Here is a 23,196-nt window from a genome sequence, read left to right as displayed (position 1 = left end):
ATACAAAGAACACACTGATGTCAGACAAAGAAATGCTGAATTTGAAGATTGTTCTGCTAGTATTGGGTCATGGTTTATTCCAGGAGTTCCTCACTATGCTCCTTTTCCTCCCCTTTGAACTGTTAATGTAATACATAGTCTAGGCCATTATATATTTGAAGTATAGATTTTCTTTTTTCATTTTTATTTTCACAGGATTTACAGTTAAGACAATGTCATGAGTCTCAGAAGAGAGTTTGAATCTTGAACCTTTAAAGTGTTGAGACTGAACAACTATGGGGACTTTTGAAGTTAGACTAAATGCAATTTGCACTATGACATGACTACAAGCCTATGGGGTCCAGGTAGTGGAATGTGGTGATTTGAATAAGAATAGATAGCTCTGTAGGTTCATATATTTGAATGCTTAATCATAGGGAGTAGTATTATTTAAAAAGATTAAAAGGATTAGGAGGTTGACCTTCTGGAAGAAATGTGTCACTGGGAGTTGGCTTTGAGATTTCAAAAGCCCATGCCAAGACCAGACATACAAGTTCACATTCTCTCTCTACCCTCTCTTCTCTTCTCTTCTCTTCTCTTCTCTTCTCTTCTCTTCTCTTCTCTTCTCTTCTCTTCTCTTCTCTTCTCTCTCCTCTCCTCTCCTCTTCTTTCTTCTTCTTCTTCTTCCTCTTCTTCTTCTTCTTTTTCTTCTTCTTCTTCTTCTTCTTCTTCTTCTTCTTCTTCTTCTTCTTCTTCTTCTTCTTCTTCTTCTTCTTCTTCTTCTTCTTCTTCTTCTTCTTCTTCTTCTTCTTCTTCTTCTTCTTCTTTTCTTCTTCTTCTTCTTCTTCTTCTTCTTCTTCTTCTTCCTCCTCCTCCTCCTCCTCCTCCTCCTCCTCCTCCTCCTTCTCTCTCTCTCTCTCTCTCTCTCTCTCTCTCTCTCTCTCTCTCTCTCTGCCTACAAATCAGGATGTAGTTCTCAGTTACTGCCCCCCCATGTCTGCCTAAATGTCATGATGCTTCCTGCCATGATAATAATATATACTAAACCTCTAAAACTGTAAGAAATCCCCCATTTATATGCTTTCTTTTACAACAGATGCCTTAATCATTGTGTATCTTTACAACAATAGACCAGTGACCAAGTCAATCCCTAACAGCACTATATGTATTGTCTAGACTTGAAGTATCCATCTGTAAGTGTGACTTACTTGTACTGTTGAATATTCCTCCTCAGAAAACAAATTATTTTTATTTTTAAGATACCTATATGTGAATAAAGCCATACAAAAGAAAATGAAGAATATATACTGAAGTGTTCAGTTGATGCAAATCACCAGAAGATAGAAATCAGCAACAGGAACTATGCTTGTTACTTGTCTATTGTGATAAACACCATGATCAAAAGCAACTTGGAGGGGGAAGATTTATTTCATCTTATACTTCCAGGTCACACTCCATCACTGACAAAAGTCAGATGGGAATTCAAGGCAGGAACCTAAAGGTAGAAGCAGAACCTAGGTAACACTGCTTATGATTCATTTTCTGGCTTGCTCACTGACACATGCTCAGCTAGTTTTCTTAGACAACCAGGGCCAACCTGCTGAGAAATGCCGCTGCCCATGTGGGGTCAGTTCTCCCATACTTACCTTAATCAGGACAATCTCTCACAATCATGGCCATCAGCCAATCTGATAGAGGCAATATTTCAACTGAGGTTCCCTCATTACTCATAACTCTAGATTGTGTCACTTCACAATAAAAGTAACCAGAATACTGCCAAGAAGAGCATATCATCAGTTGTCTAAAGAATTGTAAAGATCAGAGAGAAGTAGGTGAAATATAAAGGGGTATAAGGGCACTGTGTGTGGTGGAAATATTTACCATCTTCATTGAAACTTTGACTCATCAATGTATACATATGTCAAACTCAATGTGTTGTATTGTTGTATGTCAAAGCTCACTAACACTGTCAATTTTTAATAAAGAATAGAAGTGATAATCAAAAGCATTGCTGGGCCAGTGATAGGACTTAGTGGGTGAAGGCCCTTATCATCAACCCTGATGACTTAAGTTAGATTCCCTGTATAATAGAGGAAGAACTGAGTCATACAAATTGTAGTCTGACCTCTACATGCACACTGTGCGACAAACACACATCCACATACAAAATTAACAAATGTAATAAATTAGCTCTTGGCCCTACCTAACATCCTAGTCCTCATTCTGGGACTCTGAGCCAGGCCCACAGAGATGGGTACAATGTGGTGTGGGTTCTCAAAGACTTCTTAGTGTGGTTATGGAATGAAACAAGTGAATAGGTTACAACAAACAGATTGGTTTTGAGAAACATGGAATTAAAATTAAAGATGGCAAATAGTACAGGGACTTAATGTTCAAACAGAACTAAAATCTTCCAAACGAAAGGGAAAAAAAATCATAGCCTCCTTCTCTGTGCATCCTAAACAGAGATTTCTTAAATGTGGGAGTCAGCTTTGGTGTGTTCTACCTTTCTGTGTCCTACTTTTGTGTGTGCTTTTGTTTTGTTTTGTTTTTAACTTTATCTCGTCATCTTTTCCCATAGCAACCTCCCATATTAATGCCTTTCCCCTCTGTAAACATTCTGCATAGGGAAGTCATGAAAGTCTGATGATGCCTCCTAGACAGTTGGCAGAGTTTTCCTCACATTGGTCAGCAACCAGTGACAGTAATTAAATGGGGTGGGACCTGATTTAAAAGTGTAGAGAATATTCCAAGGATAGAGCACCAAAGAGGTCCACAAGCTGATGTGACATCTGTCTGAGAGAAAAATCTTCTTAAGGGCTAGTTGAAGCAGCCCCATAGACAGGACTTCCTTTCAAGACTGCTACTGTACCACCTGCCCATAGCCTGCTCCAGCAAAGGTGAGCATATGGAGATCAAAAGATGTTTAGTAGGATAAGGTGCATGGGGCAGATACTGTTCACTATATTATACATAGAAAGGTATGCCATGCTGTGACTTAAGCAAACCTGAAAATTATAGCTATTTCTATTTATTTTACTGTTTGTCTGTTTGTCTGCTTTGAGACAAGGTCTCAATATGAAACCTTAGCCAGCCTGGACCTCACTGTGTAGACAGAGCTGGTCCTCTAAGAGAGATCCAGCTGTTTCTGCCTCTGCCTCCCAAGTGCCTCGCCACACTATTTAACTCTCAAGTTATTCACCATCTGATCACAGACTCCATTCCCACAAAGCTTCCCAGTATATGAACTGGAGTTTCTACAGGAAGTTTTACCAGTGCTTTCCCTGACTATTCTGCTGCCTGCCCTCTGAGACTCCACCCAAGGCAAGTGAAGCTTCGGTGGTCCTCTGGTGAAACAGTGTTTGCCCCTAATCATGCATGCTGAGAAATAGTGGGTGCAGTGCAGCAAGAGGAGTGGACAGCTGTAGCTCGTGTAGAAGATCACCATGGTTCTCCAGGACATGGAAGATTGGATTTTTGTCAGTGCCTCTTTCTCCACATTTAGGCAATTAGACAAGAAGAGTCAAAGGAAGCCAGCCAGGAGTAGGTAGGAGGCTCAACCAGAAATGACGCCTCAGGTGTCATTCTTCACGCTAGAAGCTTCCAGAGAAGGGTAGGGATGAGATTCAGGTCAGCACTTACAGGCTGTTAAGAAAGTGAATCAATCAATCACGAATAATGCAAAGCTCCATGAGGAATTCAAGAGGGTATGAGATTTGGGGAGGAGATAGAAGCCAAAAAATGTCCTAGGGAAGGCCTAGAGCCAGGAAGGGAAAATAAGAGGAGCCACCATTCCCCCACAGACATGACCCATGACACAATGGAATAGTGGTAAGAAACAAAAAATAATGGAAACGTGAAGTAGGGTCATCCTGCAGCAGGCCGTGCAGTCAACATAATGTAAGCTACTTCCTACTGCTGGAGTCAGACAGAGCACGGCATGCTGTCTAAGGTCAAGGACACTAGCAAGAAATAGGTTTGGAGAAGGACAAGGAGTTCTGAGACAGTCATGTTGATCTTCAGGTGAGAAACAGGTCCCCATGTTGTTTATGGTAGGAGGGAGAAGCATCAGTAAAATAGCTAGGGCTCTGGGTCCAGAGCTTTAAGAACAAGATTTAGAATAAACGAGGCTATGACAGTCATTGGTATGTGCTACAATATAAGAGTAATGTAAATGACTATGCCTTCCTGCTTCTAAAAACCTACCTTTTCCTGGGTTCTGACAACCCACCATCACTGAGCGCAAATAACATGTGCATCTACATTGTTTATCAAACATCTCTAAGGGTTTCTATCCGACTGTGTAACAGGCATACGTCAGGAAGAATGTGTCCAAAGAAGTCTGCGGTCAAGCATCAGATTTGAGCTAAATAAAGAGAAGGCTCTCACTCCAGCTGACAGAGGCCCCAGAGGCCATCCAACACAACCAGGCTCAAGTGCGTGAACTAACATCTCCATCTCTGAGGCCCGGCTCTTTAATTGTTGCTTTCTTTCTCTGACACAGACTGTGAAGGGCTCACCAATGCAGCCTGCTCATCACTGTCTAGATCGATCTACCTTCAGTCCAACCTTTCACCGATCTATTTTCTACACGGGGCATTGAAGACTCATTGATGAGCCAGATCTGGCTGTGTTCTCCATGAACTCACAGTTTGCTCATCTAACAGTTCACTCCTTTTCACATGTCCTTGTGACTTAATCAATCAATTAAAACATAAAACTATCTCTGTTTGCCAGTGTCTCGCAGTAGAACCCAGAGAGTCACTGAATCTCCCAGAGAGGTTCACAAGTTCAGAAACCAACTGTCTCTTCTCAAAAGCAAAACCGAACAACAAACAAACAAACAACAACAACAACAAAACAGGCTTGTAAAATGCAACAAAACTCGCTAGTAAGCAAGTAGATATATTAAGAAAACCACCACACAAAGAACACAAACAAAAACACGTGTCCTTGAATGTTTACCCCGGATCAAGAAAAAGAAAAACACATAAAGCAGTTAAATATAGAACGATGGTGGCATACTTGTAAACCCAGTTATAGGGAGGCAGAGGCAGATGGATTCCTAGGGCTCATTGCCCAGCAGCCTAACATGAGTGCTGACCTCCAAATTAATACAAAACCCTGCTTCAAAAAAAAAAAGAAAATCAAGGTGGATGGCATTTGAGAAACAATCCCTGATATTGGCCTCTGGCCTTCACATATACATGAACATGTACACTTATACACACATGGACACACACACACACACACACACACACACACACACACACAGGTTGACATTGGCAAGTGAGTTTTTATCAAATGCCTGACCCCTTGATTCTTCAATTTTTCTCCCTTATTTTACTACTAGTCACAATGTACAATACAAAGAACAGCAACTATTTGTGGCTCTATGTTTGGTCAGCCTGAATTTTAAAAGGTTACAACCCTGCAGGAAGGAGAGAGCTATTTGGCCCACTTTGGGACCACACTTAAACAAGAGATAACACCCTCAATGTGGCTGGCCCTGTAGCTAACCTGACATGTCGTTTAGAAAGCATCGCTGTCATTAGCCATATGCTACATCGGGATTTGGGGTCATGACTTTATCGGAGTCTCTACCTTTGGAATGAAGTCTTCAAGAATGACCATATGCTGAGGCTAGAGGTCAGCCGAAGAGCGTCCCCGCTGTCATGTATGCATGAGCCCTGCTGATTGGCTTTTCAGAAGATTCTGACCACAAGCGCTGGATCTTTGCCAAAGCCATTAGCCCCAAGATGTCACTGACAGACTGAGCTTTAGAGCTAACTGATCTTCCTAAAGAATTCTCCAGCAGGAACATGGAGCTGCTCCAGGGATGAAAGCGCCTGCCATGAAAGCCTGAGTTCAGATTCCCGAGAAAATCACAGAGAGTCTGGGTGGTCAAGGAAGCTCACTTTGTAGTTCCTGACTCAGAAGGCAGAAAGAGGATCCCTAGAGCAAGCTGACTAGACAGAGAGCTCTGGGTTTGACTGAGTGATCCTTCCTCAGTGAATAAGGTAGAAGAGCCATTGTGGTTTATGCCCAACACCAACTTCAGGCCTTCACACACACACACACACACACACACACACACACACACACACACACACACACACACACACACACACACACGCCCATACTCACCCACACTGGCAAAAATGTGTACTCGCACAAAATAAGCGGGGATAAAAGAACCCCACCAACAACATATAATGTCTGTATGACTGTGAGAAATTGATTCAACTCCTGCAACTTCTGTCTCCCTGACTATGAAACAGGAATGATGAGGAGAGCTGCCAGCAGGGCTACTGGTGAGCAGTAGCGGGGTCAACAAGGGAGAAGTGATTGACAAGTACCCAACATGTCCAAGTGATCAGAAACGGGGGCTGCTGCCCTGTGCCTTTCAAGAAAAAGAGACTTCCTGGAAAAAGAAGCTAGACAGAAGGGAGTGGAGGCTCCCTAAATCCCCTACCTTCTGAAGAAAGGTACGTTTATGTCAAGGTTCTTAGATCAATGTGTTCTTTCTGGCCGGCCAAGGTGAGTGTGTAGTCTCTGTGCTGCTGCAGAGACCTGCTCCTGTCGGTGATCTGTGTTGGCTCTACAGTTCCCCATCCTACGCCTGTCTCCTGCTGACTCTAAGCTCTGGGTTCAAGTTTCCTCCAAAATACCTGGGTGCCTAAGAGGGGGAAGTAGCCCCAAAGTACCTCCTACTGTGGTATCTGCAGTTAAGATCAGCCCTGGAGAGGGAGTCAGGCTGGAGAGACAGATGACAGACCGAACCAACATCCTGGGGATAGGTAGGGAGGTAGAAGAGGGAAGTGAAGTCTTTAAAATGTAAAGCAGGCCAGTTTCTGAAGCCTGGCTACAGAGAAACACTGGCTATTCACTGCGACGGAGTCATCAAAACCGTAAAACCGGCACCAGACATTTGACTTCTGGGACACATGGAATGCGTCCTTTCACTGGAACAAAGGACACGGGGCTTTGAAGAGCCTGCATAGAGGCAGCAAAGCCCAGAGAATCAAAACTTGCTGAGGATCAATGAAGCCTCAAGCCGGTTCTGAAGAGCAGGGTGGGGTGGTCGCATCCCTCTTCTAATTACCAAGACAGTCATGGAACCGCCCCGAGGGAAATGAGCAGCCACTGCATGGCCCTGGCTGGCCCATGTAGACGGGGAACTCATAGGATAAGAATCCACAGAGGAAAGCCATCAGCAGTGGGCCCAGCAAGCAGCTAGTGTGTGGTGCTAGCTGCCATTATTAACAACAGCCACCCAAAGTGGATCTCAGCCATATTAGCCCTGTGCTAATGAAGAAATACACATCATAAAAGAAGAAATTACCCACATAATAAACCCTGGATCCTCCAGAATGAAGCCATTAGAAATTGATCAGCTAATTTAGTAGCAGCTAAAGGCCGCGTTCCCCCACTGAAGGCAAAACCAAGAAACACTTACATGCCTGTTTCATTGAAACAACATGTGGAGATTACACAGGCTGCCTTGGCTCTGCTTCCTGGAAGAGCCTGTGGGCAGAAGGCTCTTCAGAAAAGCTGGGATCATGTGACAATAGGTCACTCTGTGCCACAGCTTCAGCATAGGCTGGCAGGGTCGTATTTCTGATGAGTGACATCTCACAGTCCCATTCACCCCTGAGGCAAACCAGTGGTGTGGCCAGACCTCAATGCACTGCCTTCTAACTTTTCTTGGATGAGTGCATTACGTATACACATCCACAGACCACGCACACATGCACAAACGCACGCACACTCAAATACACCTATACATTTGCATGGGCATACAAATGTCATAACCATATATGTATATTCCCACATATTTATACATACGTACATGTGTCTGTACACTCATGTACATATACACATGCACATGCATTATTCCTACACATACAGTCTCCCAACTATACTAATGTGCACTATAAATACATACATACTCATATGCATATATTCACATACAACTCACATATCCACACATAGAATGCAGTTCACACACATCCATACTAAATCACATGTCCGAACAACTCACACATACATGCTCATACATACATTCACAAATGTACATTCGCATATTCACACTCACAAACCTACAGGTACTCTCACAATATACACCTGTACATGTATAGACATCTGTAAATACCGACTCTCATGAATATAGACATATATTAACACTCATATGCACACAATTCATATACATATATATATACATACATATGTACTACATACTCCCATACATAAAGCTTCTCACACATATGTATGTGCATGCATTTAAGCCATTCCATTGTCACATATGTACACTCTTAGAAACATATACACTCCTGTTCACACTCAGACACACGCACATAACACTCTTACACACTTGTAACATTCTGCATGAGACAGGGCCTCTATTCTTTCTCAATTCCTTTGCCCTGCCATATGTATTTATTTTATAGCTTGATCCAGGCTGCCAGGCCTGGCTCCTAACAGACCGTCTGCCTCGCCTCATCCCCTTTACATAAAGTGTGAAACCCTTCTCTGATGTTGACAGTCTCATCGACTCAGGTCTCGACTCCTCTGCTCAGTCCCATTAAGCATCTCGGCAGGCCAAGTCCAGTTCTCTGACCTCTTGCCTTGGCAAAATGGAACAACGGGATCCATTTCAGCTCCCCAAATCGGGATTGGACTTGAAAGCATTGTTCTGAGCTTTCTCCTGGGATAGGGGTCAGGGTTGGCCACACCCATCACCACTCTGGGACTCTTACCTCATTCACAAAGACCCAGTGGCTGTCCTTGGAAGCCAAGTTGGTCTCCACAGCCTGCAAAGAGAGACAGAATACAAGTGAACAGGAGCAAGGCAGAAGCTAGCAGACATTGCTGCTATCATTGCTATGTTTTTATAAACATTGATATGTTTTTATAAATACTTTTTTTCCAGGAAATTATTCCTCACAGAACATGCCGACCCCCTGGGGCCCACTCTGGATGCCTTGATCACTAGAGACACCATCTGCTCTCCCATGTTCTTCTGCACCAGCCCAGAGCAAGGTTAGAGGCCCTAGTCCTGCAGGCGCCACAGGCCACAGGTACAGGCATAGCCTCCCTTCCCTGAGAAGGCATGTAAATTCCTTTCCAAAGGAGCACTTTAGGGTAGCATTTATTGTCACACAAAACTACAGAGTGAGGAAACTAAAACTGGATTCATGACAGCTCACCCAGCTGTGCTGGGCAACACCAGGAAAGTGGAAGGCAGTGGCTGAACTCTGGGGCTGCTTTTCACTCATGATTTAGGACCTACGGAGGTGGATTCCTTGCAATTATAGAGGAGGGGCCCATTTCCACAATTCCAGCTTTGTCACAGCGCTTGCCACTCAGTGTAAATGGCCGCCAGTTTATTACTCCTCATTGTCTATTTTCTCTGCCAGGTTAGGTGAGAACCCCACAAGGTAAAGGTGAGAGCCATGTCCCAGAACTTTGCTCTGCGACAACACACAGTAAGCATTCAATAACATAGCTTACATGTGAATACATGGTAGGCAGCAGCAGAGGAAATCCTTGTTTTGTTTGCATACTTTAAACTCGTTTGCTTGTGTGTTGTTTTGTTTGGGGGGGGGGTTCCTTTTATATAAGAACAGAGCAAAGGTCAGTCTAAAATCTACCGTGTACCCAAGCCCCGAACTCCTGATCCTCCTGCGTCCAACTCCCAAGGGCTGGGATTACACACACGCACCACAATGCCTGGCTCCTTTGTATGTATTTATGGGTGCTTTCTCACTCCTTGCATTGGAAAGCCAACAGGCTGAAAGAATTGGAAGGGATTGATGGCTTGCAAGCATGTCCTGTAAGAACGCTCACGGCGAGCATGTGCCAAGAGCTTGCTGAGCACCAGGCATCGTGCCAACCCATCTATGAACCTGGGAAAGAGCTTTCCGATTTACTCCTTTCCTTCTTACGTTTTTTTCACATTTTGGTAATGTAATTTTTATTACTCTTTTGATTTAAAAAATATAGGCAAATTAAGATGCTTAATTAAAATCTCTCCATAATACTTTCTCGTTTTAAAACAACGTGCCCACGGACTAAAAATTCCCCATTTATTCACCCAGATTCATCCACTGGAAATTGAAGTGGCTCCTTACAGAAGCTTCTACAGTCATATCATGCAAACACATATCTACACATGCATATCAGACAGATGTTTTTAATTAAAATCACATTGGGAAGTGCATATCAGGTGAAAATTCTCATCGCTAACTTATTGATATATCAGATTTACATTTTCTTATCCGTAAGTACAGAAGTAATTGTTCTTAACAAGGAGTTGTAATAGTTGGTGTCAGGCCTTTGTGATGAGGAGGTACCCACCACACTATCAGAGCACAGAGCTCTGTTGGGCTTTGCTCCATGGGAACAACAAATTGGATTGGGGAACACAGTAGATGATGAGAAGAGAGATCATAAAGAGCCCAGGAGAATCCCAGCCCGCCAGTCCTTACCAGACAAGATTGTAGGACACTGAGCACAGGCACTGAGCTTTTCCCAGCCTGCTCATGCAGAAGAACATAGATAGACCTCTATAACCTAAGAATGAGAGACTTCCAGGCTATGAAAAGATGAGCTGTAAAGAGTCTGAAAGAGAAGGAAATGAGCCCGCCCACTATCGTTTGTCTAGTGAAGTCACGTATAAGATATAAATAACACCTGCCCCTCTCCTTTGTGCAAAGCCATGCGGCCCATGAGGCCAGAAAAGGTTCAGAGACTGAAGTCCATAAATGTCCCAAGAAGTTCACAGAAAGCAGAGATAGAAAGATGGTCATTTTAGTCCTCCTTTCAATCCTCCTTTCATTCATATCTATCCTATATCCTTTGGCTATATGACCCTGACTCCGTGAACATTATATCCCCTGGGATAAACAGATCCATGCCCACCCCAGGAAGAAGGCTCTGAAGACTGGTCTATGCCTTTGGAAGGAGGTGAACCTCAGAGAGACCAAAGGCGTCTCTGTACAATGGTGCTGTATCTTGAAACACTTCCCATCCCATTATGCAAGCCTGAAAAGCCAGGCTGTTTCCAGAGAAGCTTATAAGTATAAGCTTATAAGACCCAAGATACAGTGTCTCTTTTTTTTTTTTTTTTTTTTCCCCCCGGGGCTGGGGACCGAACCCAGGGCCTTGCGCTTCCTAGGCAAGCGCTCTGCCACTGAGCTAAATCCCCAACCCCACAGTGTCTCTTAAGGACACTGAATTACTAGTGTTGAAATGGAGACAGCCTTGGGGTAGGGTCTTGACTACCCAGCATAGAACCCCTCTCTTCTCAATATGCAGACTACCACAGATGCCCTTGGATATCTAAGATGATGAGGATAAGGAAAAAGTACAGGAAGATGATCTAAATACTGTGAACACATTACTGGGTCCTTGCTGGCCTCAATCTCTAACCTTTAAACATTCCTGCAATGCTCATTGGTTACATCACCCTCTTAGGATATGACACAGATCTCGGAGGCTTCCCTAAATTCCCAAAGGCTGCAATGTTAAAAAACTGAATCTCAACAGAGGCAGCTCAACGAGGCTGAACTCAAAGCAGACATGGCGGATGGGGAGATGAGATTTGAATACAGTGCAGTAAAGACTAAAGACTTTCAGAAAAGCTTAGAGGGGGAGGGCATTGGTTCCACTCTTGGTGTTGATCTAAGTGGGCCACCACCCCACAGTGATGGAAGGAAACACATTCTAGATCCTAGTCATGAAGCGGGACAGTTTAAGCCAACAGACACTTAAAGTAATAAGAAACTCTTTCTGGGCCAGGATGATGTGGGTGTCTAACCAAATAAAGAACTGGCTTGTGCAAGAGTCCACATTGCTCTTTGCAGCATCTAAGAGTAGATTTACAGTGAATTGCTTTAGTAGTCAGAGAAGATCGACACGGTGAAAGAAAAGTTTTTTACCCTCAAGTAACTCAAGAAGAAATAGGCTGTCTCAGTAAGGTCCATTAGAAGTGCCCCCAGTGTTGTCAATGGCAACAGTGGCTTGGAAAATAAGTGGTGGCTTGGAGGGTGAGCATAGGTGAGACGCACAACTCGATGTTGAGCTGACATCCACTGTGATGATTCCCAAGTTAAACTGCATTTAAGGAGCCCCTAGAAAGTTTTCCAAACTGAAGGCTCTGGCCTTGGTACAGAGGGTTATAATTCGCTGAGAGCATCCACCTGCAAAAAGCCCTAGTCCTTTCCAAGATCCAGCTTGCACCTTGCCCCTGAGAGCGGAGGTCTCGCCCATAGAATCTGTAGCTGTTTGAAGGCACAGGTGCATTTTGCAGCTGAGAGGTGCAAGCTTTGCTAATGGCCGATTGTCGATTGCTGGGAGATCCTAGGGAGTGTGTGGGAGCGTGGCTCCACTCAGAAGTCTTCTTACCTGGTATCGGACTCAGGCGTGGAAGGTGCTAGCAGAGAGAATTGATCAGAAAACTGCAGGGTGACTGGCCAACCTCCCTGTCCTACTTTCCCTCACCAATTAGGCATCAGCTAATTTGTTAAGCCTCTTTTTCCCACACAGAGATAAATAGCACTTGGATACAGCCTTTTTCCAAAGGGCGCAGCTCACGCAGAGACTGGCATAGGTGGTAAGAAGGAACAGATTGAACAAAGCCACACGGCCCTTCGCAATTACCAGAGAGCTGCCAGCTCTGTGGGATGAGCCTTACCAGCTCACAGACCAAAGGGGCAGGGTCCCTCCCAGCATAACTGGCTCCCCTTCTAAGTGCCGCCCTTTCCCTTCTTCTCCCATATATGCCTGCGGCAGATAGAAACAAGTCACTCATAAAGCAAGTGTGGTAGAGGACCTTTGCTGCATGCTCCCTGGTGACCTGTGTCACCTCTCCAAGTACATTTTTGTAACCCAAAACACTTGAGTACCAACCATGCTGTGCTACTCTGCCTAAAACCCCTCATATCGTAGTGAGATATTTGATTACCCAGACCCCTGTGTGCTCATTCTGCACCACCAGCAGCCAAGACTCAGGCTGCCAGAGCATACCCGGCACTCATGATTACTTGGGACTTTACATCCCAACCAAGAACTGAGGGTGCCACAGGTGCAGCTCCCAGCTGTTATGCTCCCTGGTGGGCCTGTCTCTGTGTCATCTGAGCCATTTCCAGAATCCAGCTACCGAATGAGGTCACAATTATGTCACTTGACACCCTTCGCTTCCTTGTTGCACATCTCTATGTACCTGCTTGGCTTTCTTGTTTGAATCCCTCCGGGAACACTCTTTTATTCAATGTCATCTGATCCCTCTCCTCAAACCCTGCTTCTGGGATCCCCACCTGAAATGAACAGCTTTAGGCTGGGGTGATGTTAAGAATTAAATGTCCGTTACTTCACCAATCTAGAAAGGAGCTTGATACATGACCGGTCACTACTAAAGTCCTCCTTCCCTTCCGCTGCTTCTCCTGCCTTGTCACCAGGGTCTCCTCTAAGTGCACAATTCCTCAGTATCTTCTCCTCTACTAACATACGAGAACTGCTATCCATGCCTTGACATCTGTCTTAATGTCCTGAAACACATGACTCGACGAGGTGCTGTGTCTCTGTCATCATAGGGTCAAAAGGTGATTTTAAAAAAAGAGTGTGTGCAGCTGTGAAACACAGCAAGCACTCTCCTTGTTCTATATTCTCCAGGCCTCAGAAAAGCCCAGGACCTCCTTTCTCATGCCCAGCACGGGATTCTCCAGCCACATGGCACCGCGGGCATGTATAGAGAAGAGCTGGCTCAATCAGGTAAATGGACAGCAGCTCCTGTATTCTACAGGTTTGCGTCTGAGGTGGAGGAGAGATAGCGTCGTGCTGAGAGCAGAGACTTGTTCACCTCCATCGAGTGGGAAGTTGGTTATGTTTCTCCCCGGAGCTGACAGCTGTGGTTGTTGGTACCATCCTTAAGATAAAGCAGAGACTTAAGTAACTACAGGAGTTCGTGGACCTAGCCAGGTCCAAGGTCTCGGTGAACACAGAGGGGCTGCTATTCTGGCCCAAAGCTTTGGCCTGATACAGGTGACCCTGCTACATTATCATGAATCCTGCAAGGTATCGTCAAACTGACTCTCTATGTACCTAATTTATGTGTCTTGTCAAGACCAGTGAACACAAAATTTGGAAAAAAATAAAGATGAGGAGATGGGGCTTCAGAGGGACCAAGTGTATAGTGTTCTACCCTTTTGATCAGAGAGAGGACGCTGGATGGTGGTAACAGATAAATGGAATCAATGAAAAGAGTGACACAGATGACCAGTGAAAGGAAGCAGTGTGCAGGCACACTCATGTATGTGTAGACTGCATGGGCGTACGCCGTGACACCCACCGTCATCCTCTGGAAATGAAAGTATGCTGTCGTAAGTAGACCTCGGCTAATGTGAGCATAGAGCAAGCATTCTTCCCAACCCTGGGAAAGTTAAGTGTGGATAGGAAGGGTTCTCTTTGCTCATAAGCAGCCACCTGCTGTGAACCTCCAGTATCTTTCTCCGTGGCCAATGGCAACAACAGTACTGCAGGACAGAGCACACAGGACTTCAACATGTCATCCTGTGAGCCTCCTCAGAAAGGAGGGGTGAGTTCCAGTCTGGCCACCCCAATAGAGAAAGAGACGGGGGCTAAGCTACAGCTCGAAGCTCCCTAGTAGGCCCTGGGCAGTAGCAGGCCTCGCGCCTAGATTGAGGCTGGAGAGGGTTGGCCGCTGCCCCTTGACTACGAGCTGATGAGGTTCAATTCCATACGGAGGCAAGAGCATGTGGGTGACAAGCACACTTAGGATGCATCTGCAGCCTGGATATGCTACTGTCCTTGGAGTAGCATATAGAAGCAAGTGCGAGCATTTCAAAGGCCAGTGGGGCCAGCTTGTACGGCGCCTCCAGGATACTTCGGGACAATAACTCCACTACTTCAGACCCCATGGGGCTTGTTTATCCCCGTCCCCATCTATGTGCACCCAGATTTTTGTCGGAAGAGTAGTCAGCAGAGAACGAATGTGAATGTTAGCCCCAGCCTGTGTGCCCCACGCTCAGTCATACGGCTTCCCAGAAGGCCCAAACAATTACCTGAGAAAGTATATTATCCTGCAAACCTAGGCCAGGTCCTACAACAGTGGAATAAGGAAATGTTCTTTGTTTTTAATGTGTTTGTTTGTTTGTTTGTTTGTTTCCTTGCTTGCTTATTTCCTGTATTGAAACAACACCATTATGAGAGGTCCCCTGCCTTCATCCCGGGGCTAATTTGTTCTCAAGAGCTCAAGGCCATTATTCCTCCCGTGTTCTTAGGTGCGAGCCCATTTCTGTTATCTTGGCCTACAGGACTGGTAAATGGAGTGGAAAAAACCTTCCCACGGACGCTTTCCAGCTCCATCACTAAGGGTTTGTTTTACAAAGTACAAATGCCACTGATAATTTATGTGTGCGTTAATTGTTGGCCACTTATCTGGGCACCCCCCTCCCAACACTGGCAGCCTGGGATAATGAAAGCTTGAGGGCAATTAGCATCTTTTAAAAACCTAACTCCACCACTTGAGAACATCCCCCCATGGAGTCTAAGGCCTGGCGCTCTCCCAAGGACAGACGTGGAGCTAACTTAAAGACTCCTGCTGCCCTTGCTACAATGTGCTACTTAGAAACACTTCTCCCTGTGCAATGTCACCCACCAAAAGCATCATCAACACTCAGGGATGGATGAGGGTGGATGACTTCATTGATGTTGGAGCCCATTTACATTTGGCTAATCGGGCCACCATGCGTTCTGAGTGTCAGAAGCTATGTCCAGAACAAGGAAACCTGAAAAGAGCAGCTACCTGAAGCCACTGTGTTTCCCAGACTCTTGCAGTCTTTGGTAAAGAGTTGAAGACACCTCTGCTTAACTTAGGCTTGTCCACAGACCTTCTTTGGATCTTGTTTTTTTTTTTTTTTTGGTAGAAAATGTCTATCCTTGTTTCTTTTCAGCTGTGGCAATGAAACTCTCTGGCCAAAGCAAGTTGGGGGGAGGGTATAACTTGCTTAATTTATGCCTCCCTCTCTGAAAGCCAGCAGGACAGGAACCCAAGGCAGGAAACTGAAGCAGAAAACACTGTAGAATCTGCTGGGTGGCTCACTCACAAGCTCAGGCTTACCACTTCATAGCTCAGAACCAGCTGCCCAGAGGATTGCCCACAGTGTCCTGGGCCCTCCTACATCAGTTAACAATTAAGGCAGTCCCCTGCAGACATTTCCGTAAGCCAATATGATCTAGCCACATCTGCAGATTATTCCAGGCTGCCTCGAGTTGAAAATTAAAACCGTGATGGTATGCTAATATTATTCTCATGGCTCCAATTACTTTCCCCACCAAGGTCTGAGATGCCGCAGAGAAATCTTGGATGCACAAAGGTCTTTACAAGGGTCCTCCCCTGGGCTCTTTCTAGCAGCCAGCCCTTCCTGACTCAGCTGGTGCCCCACGATTCCAATTCCCTGACGTTTCTTCTAGAGCCTCATGAAAGCTCGGGAGCCCATTTATGGAGGAATGCAAGAAAACTGAGGCCCAGGAAAGTTGTTCAGCATGGAGTGAGGGGGAGCAGTAAGGGCCTCAGAATATTGATTTTGCTGATTTAGGAAAAAGAAACCTCGACTGACTCAATACGTGTAAACTCGGATGGAGTGGAATGATCTGAGTCTATCACTAGACTGACTCCACTCACTCTGTTGTCTACGTTTGAGAAAAATAGCTGGTCCAAACCGGACAGAGGGTAAGAGTATCAGCTTGCAGCCTCTGGGGGAGAGAGATTCATTACAGATCATTTTGTGGCTCCTTCAGACGAAATAGAGGCAGGTTCCAGGGCTATGCAGGACGTGCAATTTACTGTAATAAAAAGAGAGAATATGCTACATGTGGACAATTTATGAGGAAACGTTAATATCAGCAGAAAAATGAAATGGCGTCAGCTTGCAGGCACGATCTGTTTAATAAGATCAACTAGGAGAAGTGAAGCCAGGCGCTGCCGACAAGTATTGGCTGATGGATACTTGGACTTTAATCAGTGATCTATAATTCCCACCTCCTGCAGGGCACAGAAACCAAATAAGGCTGCCCATGCTCTCACTCCCATTGATACTCAGGCTGGGCCCTGAAGGGAGGCTGTAGGAGCCTGGCTTTTCTATCCAATCTTGTCTCGCTGATGAACAAAGGCTTTCAGGCCTGTGGCCACATGGACGCCATCGTAAAATCCCTTTTGAGAACCCAAATCTACAGTAAAACAAATCACTTCTGAGTTTATTTATACCCTGATCTGGTTTAGCAAGGGCAGCCGCCAGCCTCTGCAGTGTGGGCTGTGAGCAATCAAATAACTTGGTCCTTGTCCACTCCAGGGTAGGGGACACAGACCTTGGGTGGCAGGTGGTTGCTTGGAGCCATTCCTTGTATGTTTGCTGTCCAACTGTAGCTTCAAATGATTTTTCAGAAACAAGCCAAGCAAGGTCCAGACTGATTAGCAACATTTTCCTATTCATTCTCTCTCTCTCTCTCTCTCTCTCTCTCTCTCTCTCTCTCTCTCTCTCTCTGTCTGTCTGTCTCTCTCTCTCTCTCTCTCTCTCTCTCTCTCTCTCTCTCTCTCTCTCTCTCTCTCTCTCATATCTATGTTCAGACTGGATCTTGTGAAAGTGCTGCTTCCATCCAAAAAACTTTGCCCCGGGGCCCCACAGCATCAGATGTTCCTGATGAAGGATACAGGGGATTGTGTGGGGCAGGACAGTCCTTTCTGACATTGCTGGGTCACATCACACCCCCAGAGGCCGGACTTCCCATGTATAGGTTTCGTCGCCTGAGACCCAGATTCCAGGTGGGGCTAGCCACTGAGAAAAACAGCTACACTTCCCCAAGAGGCACAATTAAAGCATCAGTCTTTATCACCATGACCCCTTCAAATTGTGCCCAAGGTGATTCTGCAGCAGCTTCTAAGCATGGGCCTGATGGCCTTCTCTCAACCTAAATTGTTTTTAAAAGATGGAAGACTAAAATGCTTTTTAAAGCAATAAGGTTGAAAGTAGCAATTCCTTCCCCAGCTGATAAGAGTTGCGTGTGTAATTTGTATTCTTTTTTATGAGCCTGACTTTGCAGAGAATGGAACAGAAACAACAAGAAAAAAGTCTTCTTTTCAGTTCTAGAGATGAGAACATTTGCTTCCTGGGTGGGCTGGGTAGGAGCTCCCTGGCTCTGGAAAGAGCTGGGAAACATGCTTCTTATTTAGGCCATGAGAAGCCAGGGCGGCACCCGTGGATTTGTGGGAAGCCAGAGGAGGTGAGGGGCAGGACAGCATAAACTGCACTTCACACAGGTAACCTGGGCACTCAGCTTGAGCCTCTGTCCCCAGAATGACCAGGAGGCCATGGTGGAGCTTAGAATTCTGGGTGAATATGGAAAAATATTTAACCAATTCAGTGAGCGTTGAAGGACAAAAGCAATCTATTTTCCTTAGATTGTGCAATATAAAATCCTACATTGCCTTACATACAGACATTCTCCAAATATAACGGGCCACACAATTGGATTCTAGAGTTCGGGGTGGCTTAAGCGTTTCCCAAAAGTCCTGAGGGCCCCCAGAAAAGGTAAGCAACCCTGCATTTAGCTCCTAGAGCAAATAGCAACCGAATCAGACATTAAATAAGCATAGATTTAGTCCTAGGGAGTGTCCCCATTGGCTCCAACATCCTTGTCCACCCTTGTTGCGGTAAGAAACAAAAAAGATGTGACCGGTTCCTGCACGTACCTGGACGGACACTTTCTTGCTAGTTTTGGCTCCAGCGGGCCATAGGAACGAGCGTTAATTTATCTCAGCTCCACGCTGCCCCTAAGTACTCTGAGCTGGGCAGTCTGCGGTCTGCGAGATGTTCCAGCGTGGCACCTTGTCACACCACTTTGCTTTCACTTACAGTTCTCTTGGCGGGTTGTTACCACACCAGGCATAAAATTCCCTAGCAGGCTTTGCTCATCCTTCTCCACACCTTCTCTTGAACTTAAGTCCCCACATGAAAGAACACACCACATGGTAACCTCTGATCCGATTGATAAGATGTAATTTACCCATCTAGACAGCACAAAATCCTGTCCACACCCATCCCTTAAAAATCTTCATATCAACCTGTATCTATGTGTCGAGGGGAATCTTAACATCTGCCGCCATGTTCTCCCAGCTCCTTCTCGCTCCGGCTCCTTCTCCTCCTTCTATAATTTTTCTCCCACCTTTCCTTCCTTCTCGTCCAATAACAGACCTCACTCTATCCTGCACCTGCCTTCCTGTATAAAGACATCAACCTACACATTGCCACCATAAAGTACCTTATAAAGGTTCTACCGAAGGATGCTCTGCTTAGAGAGAAAAACGAATGCATGTCACATGTCGTGAGCAAGGATTTACTTCAGACGTTATCAGTTGGGGTGACAACCTCTATGGTCCTCAACTACAGCTTCATTTTCATTTCTAGCTATAATGATTAAATCGTCACCACTTGCTGAGCCCTGATCCATCTGGCCACAGCTCTGCCTAAACACTCCACCACATTGGAACTGCTTCCTGCCTCTCACATAAGGACAGGAAGGATGCCCTTGAATCTCCATATTCAAATTGTAGAGGAGCTTTGGGAGTGTGTAGCATTCTTCCCGGAGGTGCGCCTGCACTGTTTCAGGCTTCGCTATACCTGCTGCCTCTTGGTACAGACCTGGCATTTGTCTACCTGAGAACAACTTGTCTGTCAACCAAAAGTACACATGGTACATCTTCAGGGTTGGTTATGGTCTGACTCGAAGTATGAGGCAGGAGCACCCACAACGTAAGCCAAGGGTTATTACCTGGAATACTGCCAGACCCCAGTGGTCTTACAGTGGGCGACAGAGCTTGTCAAGTTGGAGATCCTGGACTATATTCCAGGGACCAGAAGGTTCTAGGTGACAGACAACATTCCTTGTAAAAAATAAAAATATGTGGCTAAAGAGCTGGCTTAGTACTTACGAATGCTTGCTGTCCTTCCAGAGGACCCAAGGTGGCTCCAAGCACCTACACTGGGTGACTTACAACTGCTTGCAACTCTAACTCAGGAGATCTCACACCCTATTCTGGCCTCCTGAAACATGAAATACCACACACACACACACACACACACACACACACACGCACACACACACGCACATGCGCACGTACATGCACACACATACACACAGCCTATGCACACCGATACACGAAAACAAAAGCAAAAATTTTAAATCCTCTTTTAAAGATGAAAGCCTGTGGTCCGTTCATGTCTGCCTCACCTTGAGAATCACAAGGCAAACTAGCAGGGAAGTCCTCATGCCATACAAACTTGTTAAACTTGGCATAACCTTCTTTTCTGCTCTGCAAGCCCCTCTCTCGGAATATTATATTTCTTTGTTCAATAAAACACTGAAAATGCAAAAGACACTAATGTTACAAGAACAGAGAGGACACAGAGAGAACAAGGCTTCACGGACACAGAGGAAAAATATCAGTCCCGGAAAGTTCTCTAGTCAGATTTGGAGTCCAGAAAGACAAGTTATTCTGGAACTTTCTCCAGCATTCTGCTTGTTGCCCAATATAATCTGAATACATTCCTTTTATTTATTAACTCTAACTCTGTTTTAAAACTTTGTGTCAACAATAGGGAAAATAACACTTATTTTTAAAGATCTGGATACCAAGCACTGGTAATACCAATGCATGAAGTAAGAGCATAATCAAATGTTTTTAAAAGGAGTACAAAGTAAGCAATTTGGAGATACAATGTGACAATTATAGACAGCAGTTTATAAACCTATTACTCTATGCTAAATCATAATTTTACAAAGCTAGTATTTTTGAAATTCTTTAATTTTCAAAAGGCTAACTACTGACAAATGACCCTTCCTAGTCTGCCTGCCCCTTGGTCCTGTTCTGTAGAGATAAACATAATTCTTAGCTATTCCCCCGTGATTTAACTCCGTATCTCTGAATCACACATAATTATATTCATACTTTGTACATGGTTGATCCATTTTCGGCATTGTTATATAGCATTATCTATTATCTTCCAGATATGATAATGAGGATTTAAATCTCTCCTACAAATCTTCCTTTCACTCCCTTCCCCAACATTTCCTATCTAGCTATGTCACAATTTCGAAATTGATTCTACACTACTGTGTGCGTTCTAGCGCTAGTCACAGTAGTCAATTTGGAATCGGTGTAAGCATCCACAAGAAAGGACCAGATGAGGATGTGCATACATACCTCAGCATGCAACTTAACCCTTAAGGAACAGAATCTTGCTGTCTGTAACAACAGATTAACCTGGGGACACGTTAGGTGAAATACTCTACTGACCTCACTCATGGGGACGCTCAGAAAGTTGGCTTCACAGAAGTAAGAAGCAAGGGCCTGGGTAGATGGCTCAGTGAGCAAAGTGCTTGGCACACATGACTGAGGACCTAACTCTAATCCCCAGAATTCACATAAAAACGTGGGAGGGTCGGCATGCACTGTGATCCTAGTGCTGAGATACAGAAGAGAGAGATTCCGGTGCTCACGGGCCAGCCTGTCTAGCTGAGCCAGGGAGCTCCAAGTTCTGTGGGAGACCCTATCTTTAAAAAGAAGGTGCATAGCAATTGAAGAAGTCAACTAACACTGACCTCTGGCCTCTGTGTGCGCGTACTGGTGTACTGGTGGGGGGAGGGGATGAGAGAGCAGAGCAGAAGTGTAGTTAGCAGAGACATCAAAAGATACTGGTTAAAAAAAATACTACTTTATGTTCATGTAAGTTATATGTATAGCATAGCAAATATAAAGAAATTGGAAGTTAAGTAACTGCCCAGGGACAGAAGGAGCAGGATGTGAGGCAGAGGACAGGCGAGTTAGAGAGAGAAACCAGGAATGGCTACTGATGGCTACAGTGTCTTTTTATGCTTTAAATGGATGGTGGGGATGGATGAACAAGTCTATGAACCCACTAAGAACCAGTGGGAGACGCAGCCTAAGCTGATAGTGTGGACGGGTGTGACAACCTATGAATATACTAATTGCTACTGGGACAACTCTGACAGTTGAGCTCTATTTCCATACGACTCCTTTATATAGAACTCAAACTTCCCATCACAACGCAGGCCCTACCCTTTACTAAACTCAGTTGTGCATTATGATAATGCTGGTTTTTCCTTAGACACCCTCGGTTTTTCTTTTTAATTACCCTGATTTATATTTATTTGCTCAAGCACTACGGTACCCTTTCCAAATGTTTACTGCCTCGTATAAAATAGGCTTTTAATATCCAGCAGCCCTGGACATCGGCCATCACGGCACTGGCCCCCTCCTCTCAGATGCACCACTCGCCTCTAACTCAGGAGTTTATCCTGAGACTCCTCCTTCCAGGTCTGTAATCGCTAATTTTAAATCCTTTCCGGAACATATATTTTTTTGAAAGCTGACATCCAGAAGTTACTTTTAAAACATACATTCATACAGATTTTGGGGTTTGCAGTATGTAGCTGCTTGTATTACAAATGTTAATTATGTTCCCCCCCAAAAACTGCTTGCACCAGAGTATCTGCATGTAACTTCTGGGAACCTGTCCCAGTTGGTTCTGATTGGTAAATAATGAAGACAACAGCCAATAGCTGGGGAGGACAGACGGAGGCGGAATTTTAGGATTTCATGGGTGGGGAGGGAGAGAGGAGGCTCATCCCAGGCCATGTATGATGGCTCAGATTCTGAGAGCCCCCAGAGGTCCAAGTTGGCTGTGGGTATCTGTTTCTGTCTCAGTCAGCCGCTGGGTGGAGCCACTCAGAGGACAGCTATGCTAGGCTCCTGTCTGCAAGCATAACAGAGCACCATTAATAATTTCACAGCTTGCTGTTTGCCAACCCTCGCTTTCAAGTTGGGTCGGTTACTGGTTGGCCTTTCCTTCAGTCTTTGCTCTTTCTTTTAGACAGAACAAATTTTGGGTCTTAAGTTTAGTAGGTGGGTCGGTGTCCCCGTCCTTCCACTGGGGGTCCTTCCTGGCTACAGGAAGTGGCCTCTTCAGGGTCCATGTCCCCCACTGTTAGGCATCTTGACTAAAGTCATCCACATTGATTCCTGGGAGCCTCCCCTATCCCAGGTCCCTGGGACTTCCTAGAGATTCTCCCCCATCCTCCACCCCAGGCAGCTGCAGATTTCCATTCACTCTTCTGGTC

At 45.1% G+C, this 23,196-nt stretch overlaps 1 protein-coding gene across 1 annotated transcript in view; it reads right to left on the bottom strand.

Moving 5' to 3' along the window:
- The window catches only part of Grid1 (glutamate ionotropic receptor delta type subunit 1), a 731,950-nt gene that overhangs the window by 308,183 nt on the left and 400,571 nt on the right, over nucleotides 1-23,196 (bottom strand). Inside the window, exon 5 of the mRNA XM_032919192.1 lies at nucleotides 8,739-8,792. Within this exon, the coding sequence (XP_032775083.1) occupies nucleotides 8,739-8,792 (54 nt within the window). The remainder of the gene's footprint in view (nucleotides 1-8,738; nucleotides 8,793-23,196) is intronic.

The sequence above is a fragment of the Rattus rattus genome, chromosome 13, assembly GCF_011064425.1.
Source record: "Rattus rattus isolate New Zealand chromosome 13, Rrattus_CSIRO_v1, whole genome shotgun sequence".
In the NCBI taxonomy this organism is placed as follows: Eukaryota; Metazoa; Chordata; class Mammalia; order Rodentia; family Muridae; genus Rattus; species Rattus rattus.
The sequence above is the reverse complement of the archived record's forward strand: the minus strand, read 5'-3'. Positions and strand labels throughout refer to the sequence as shown.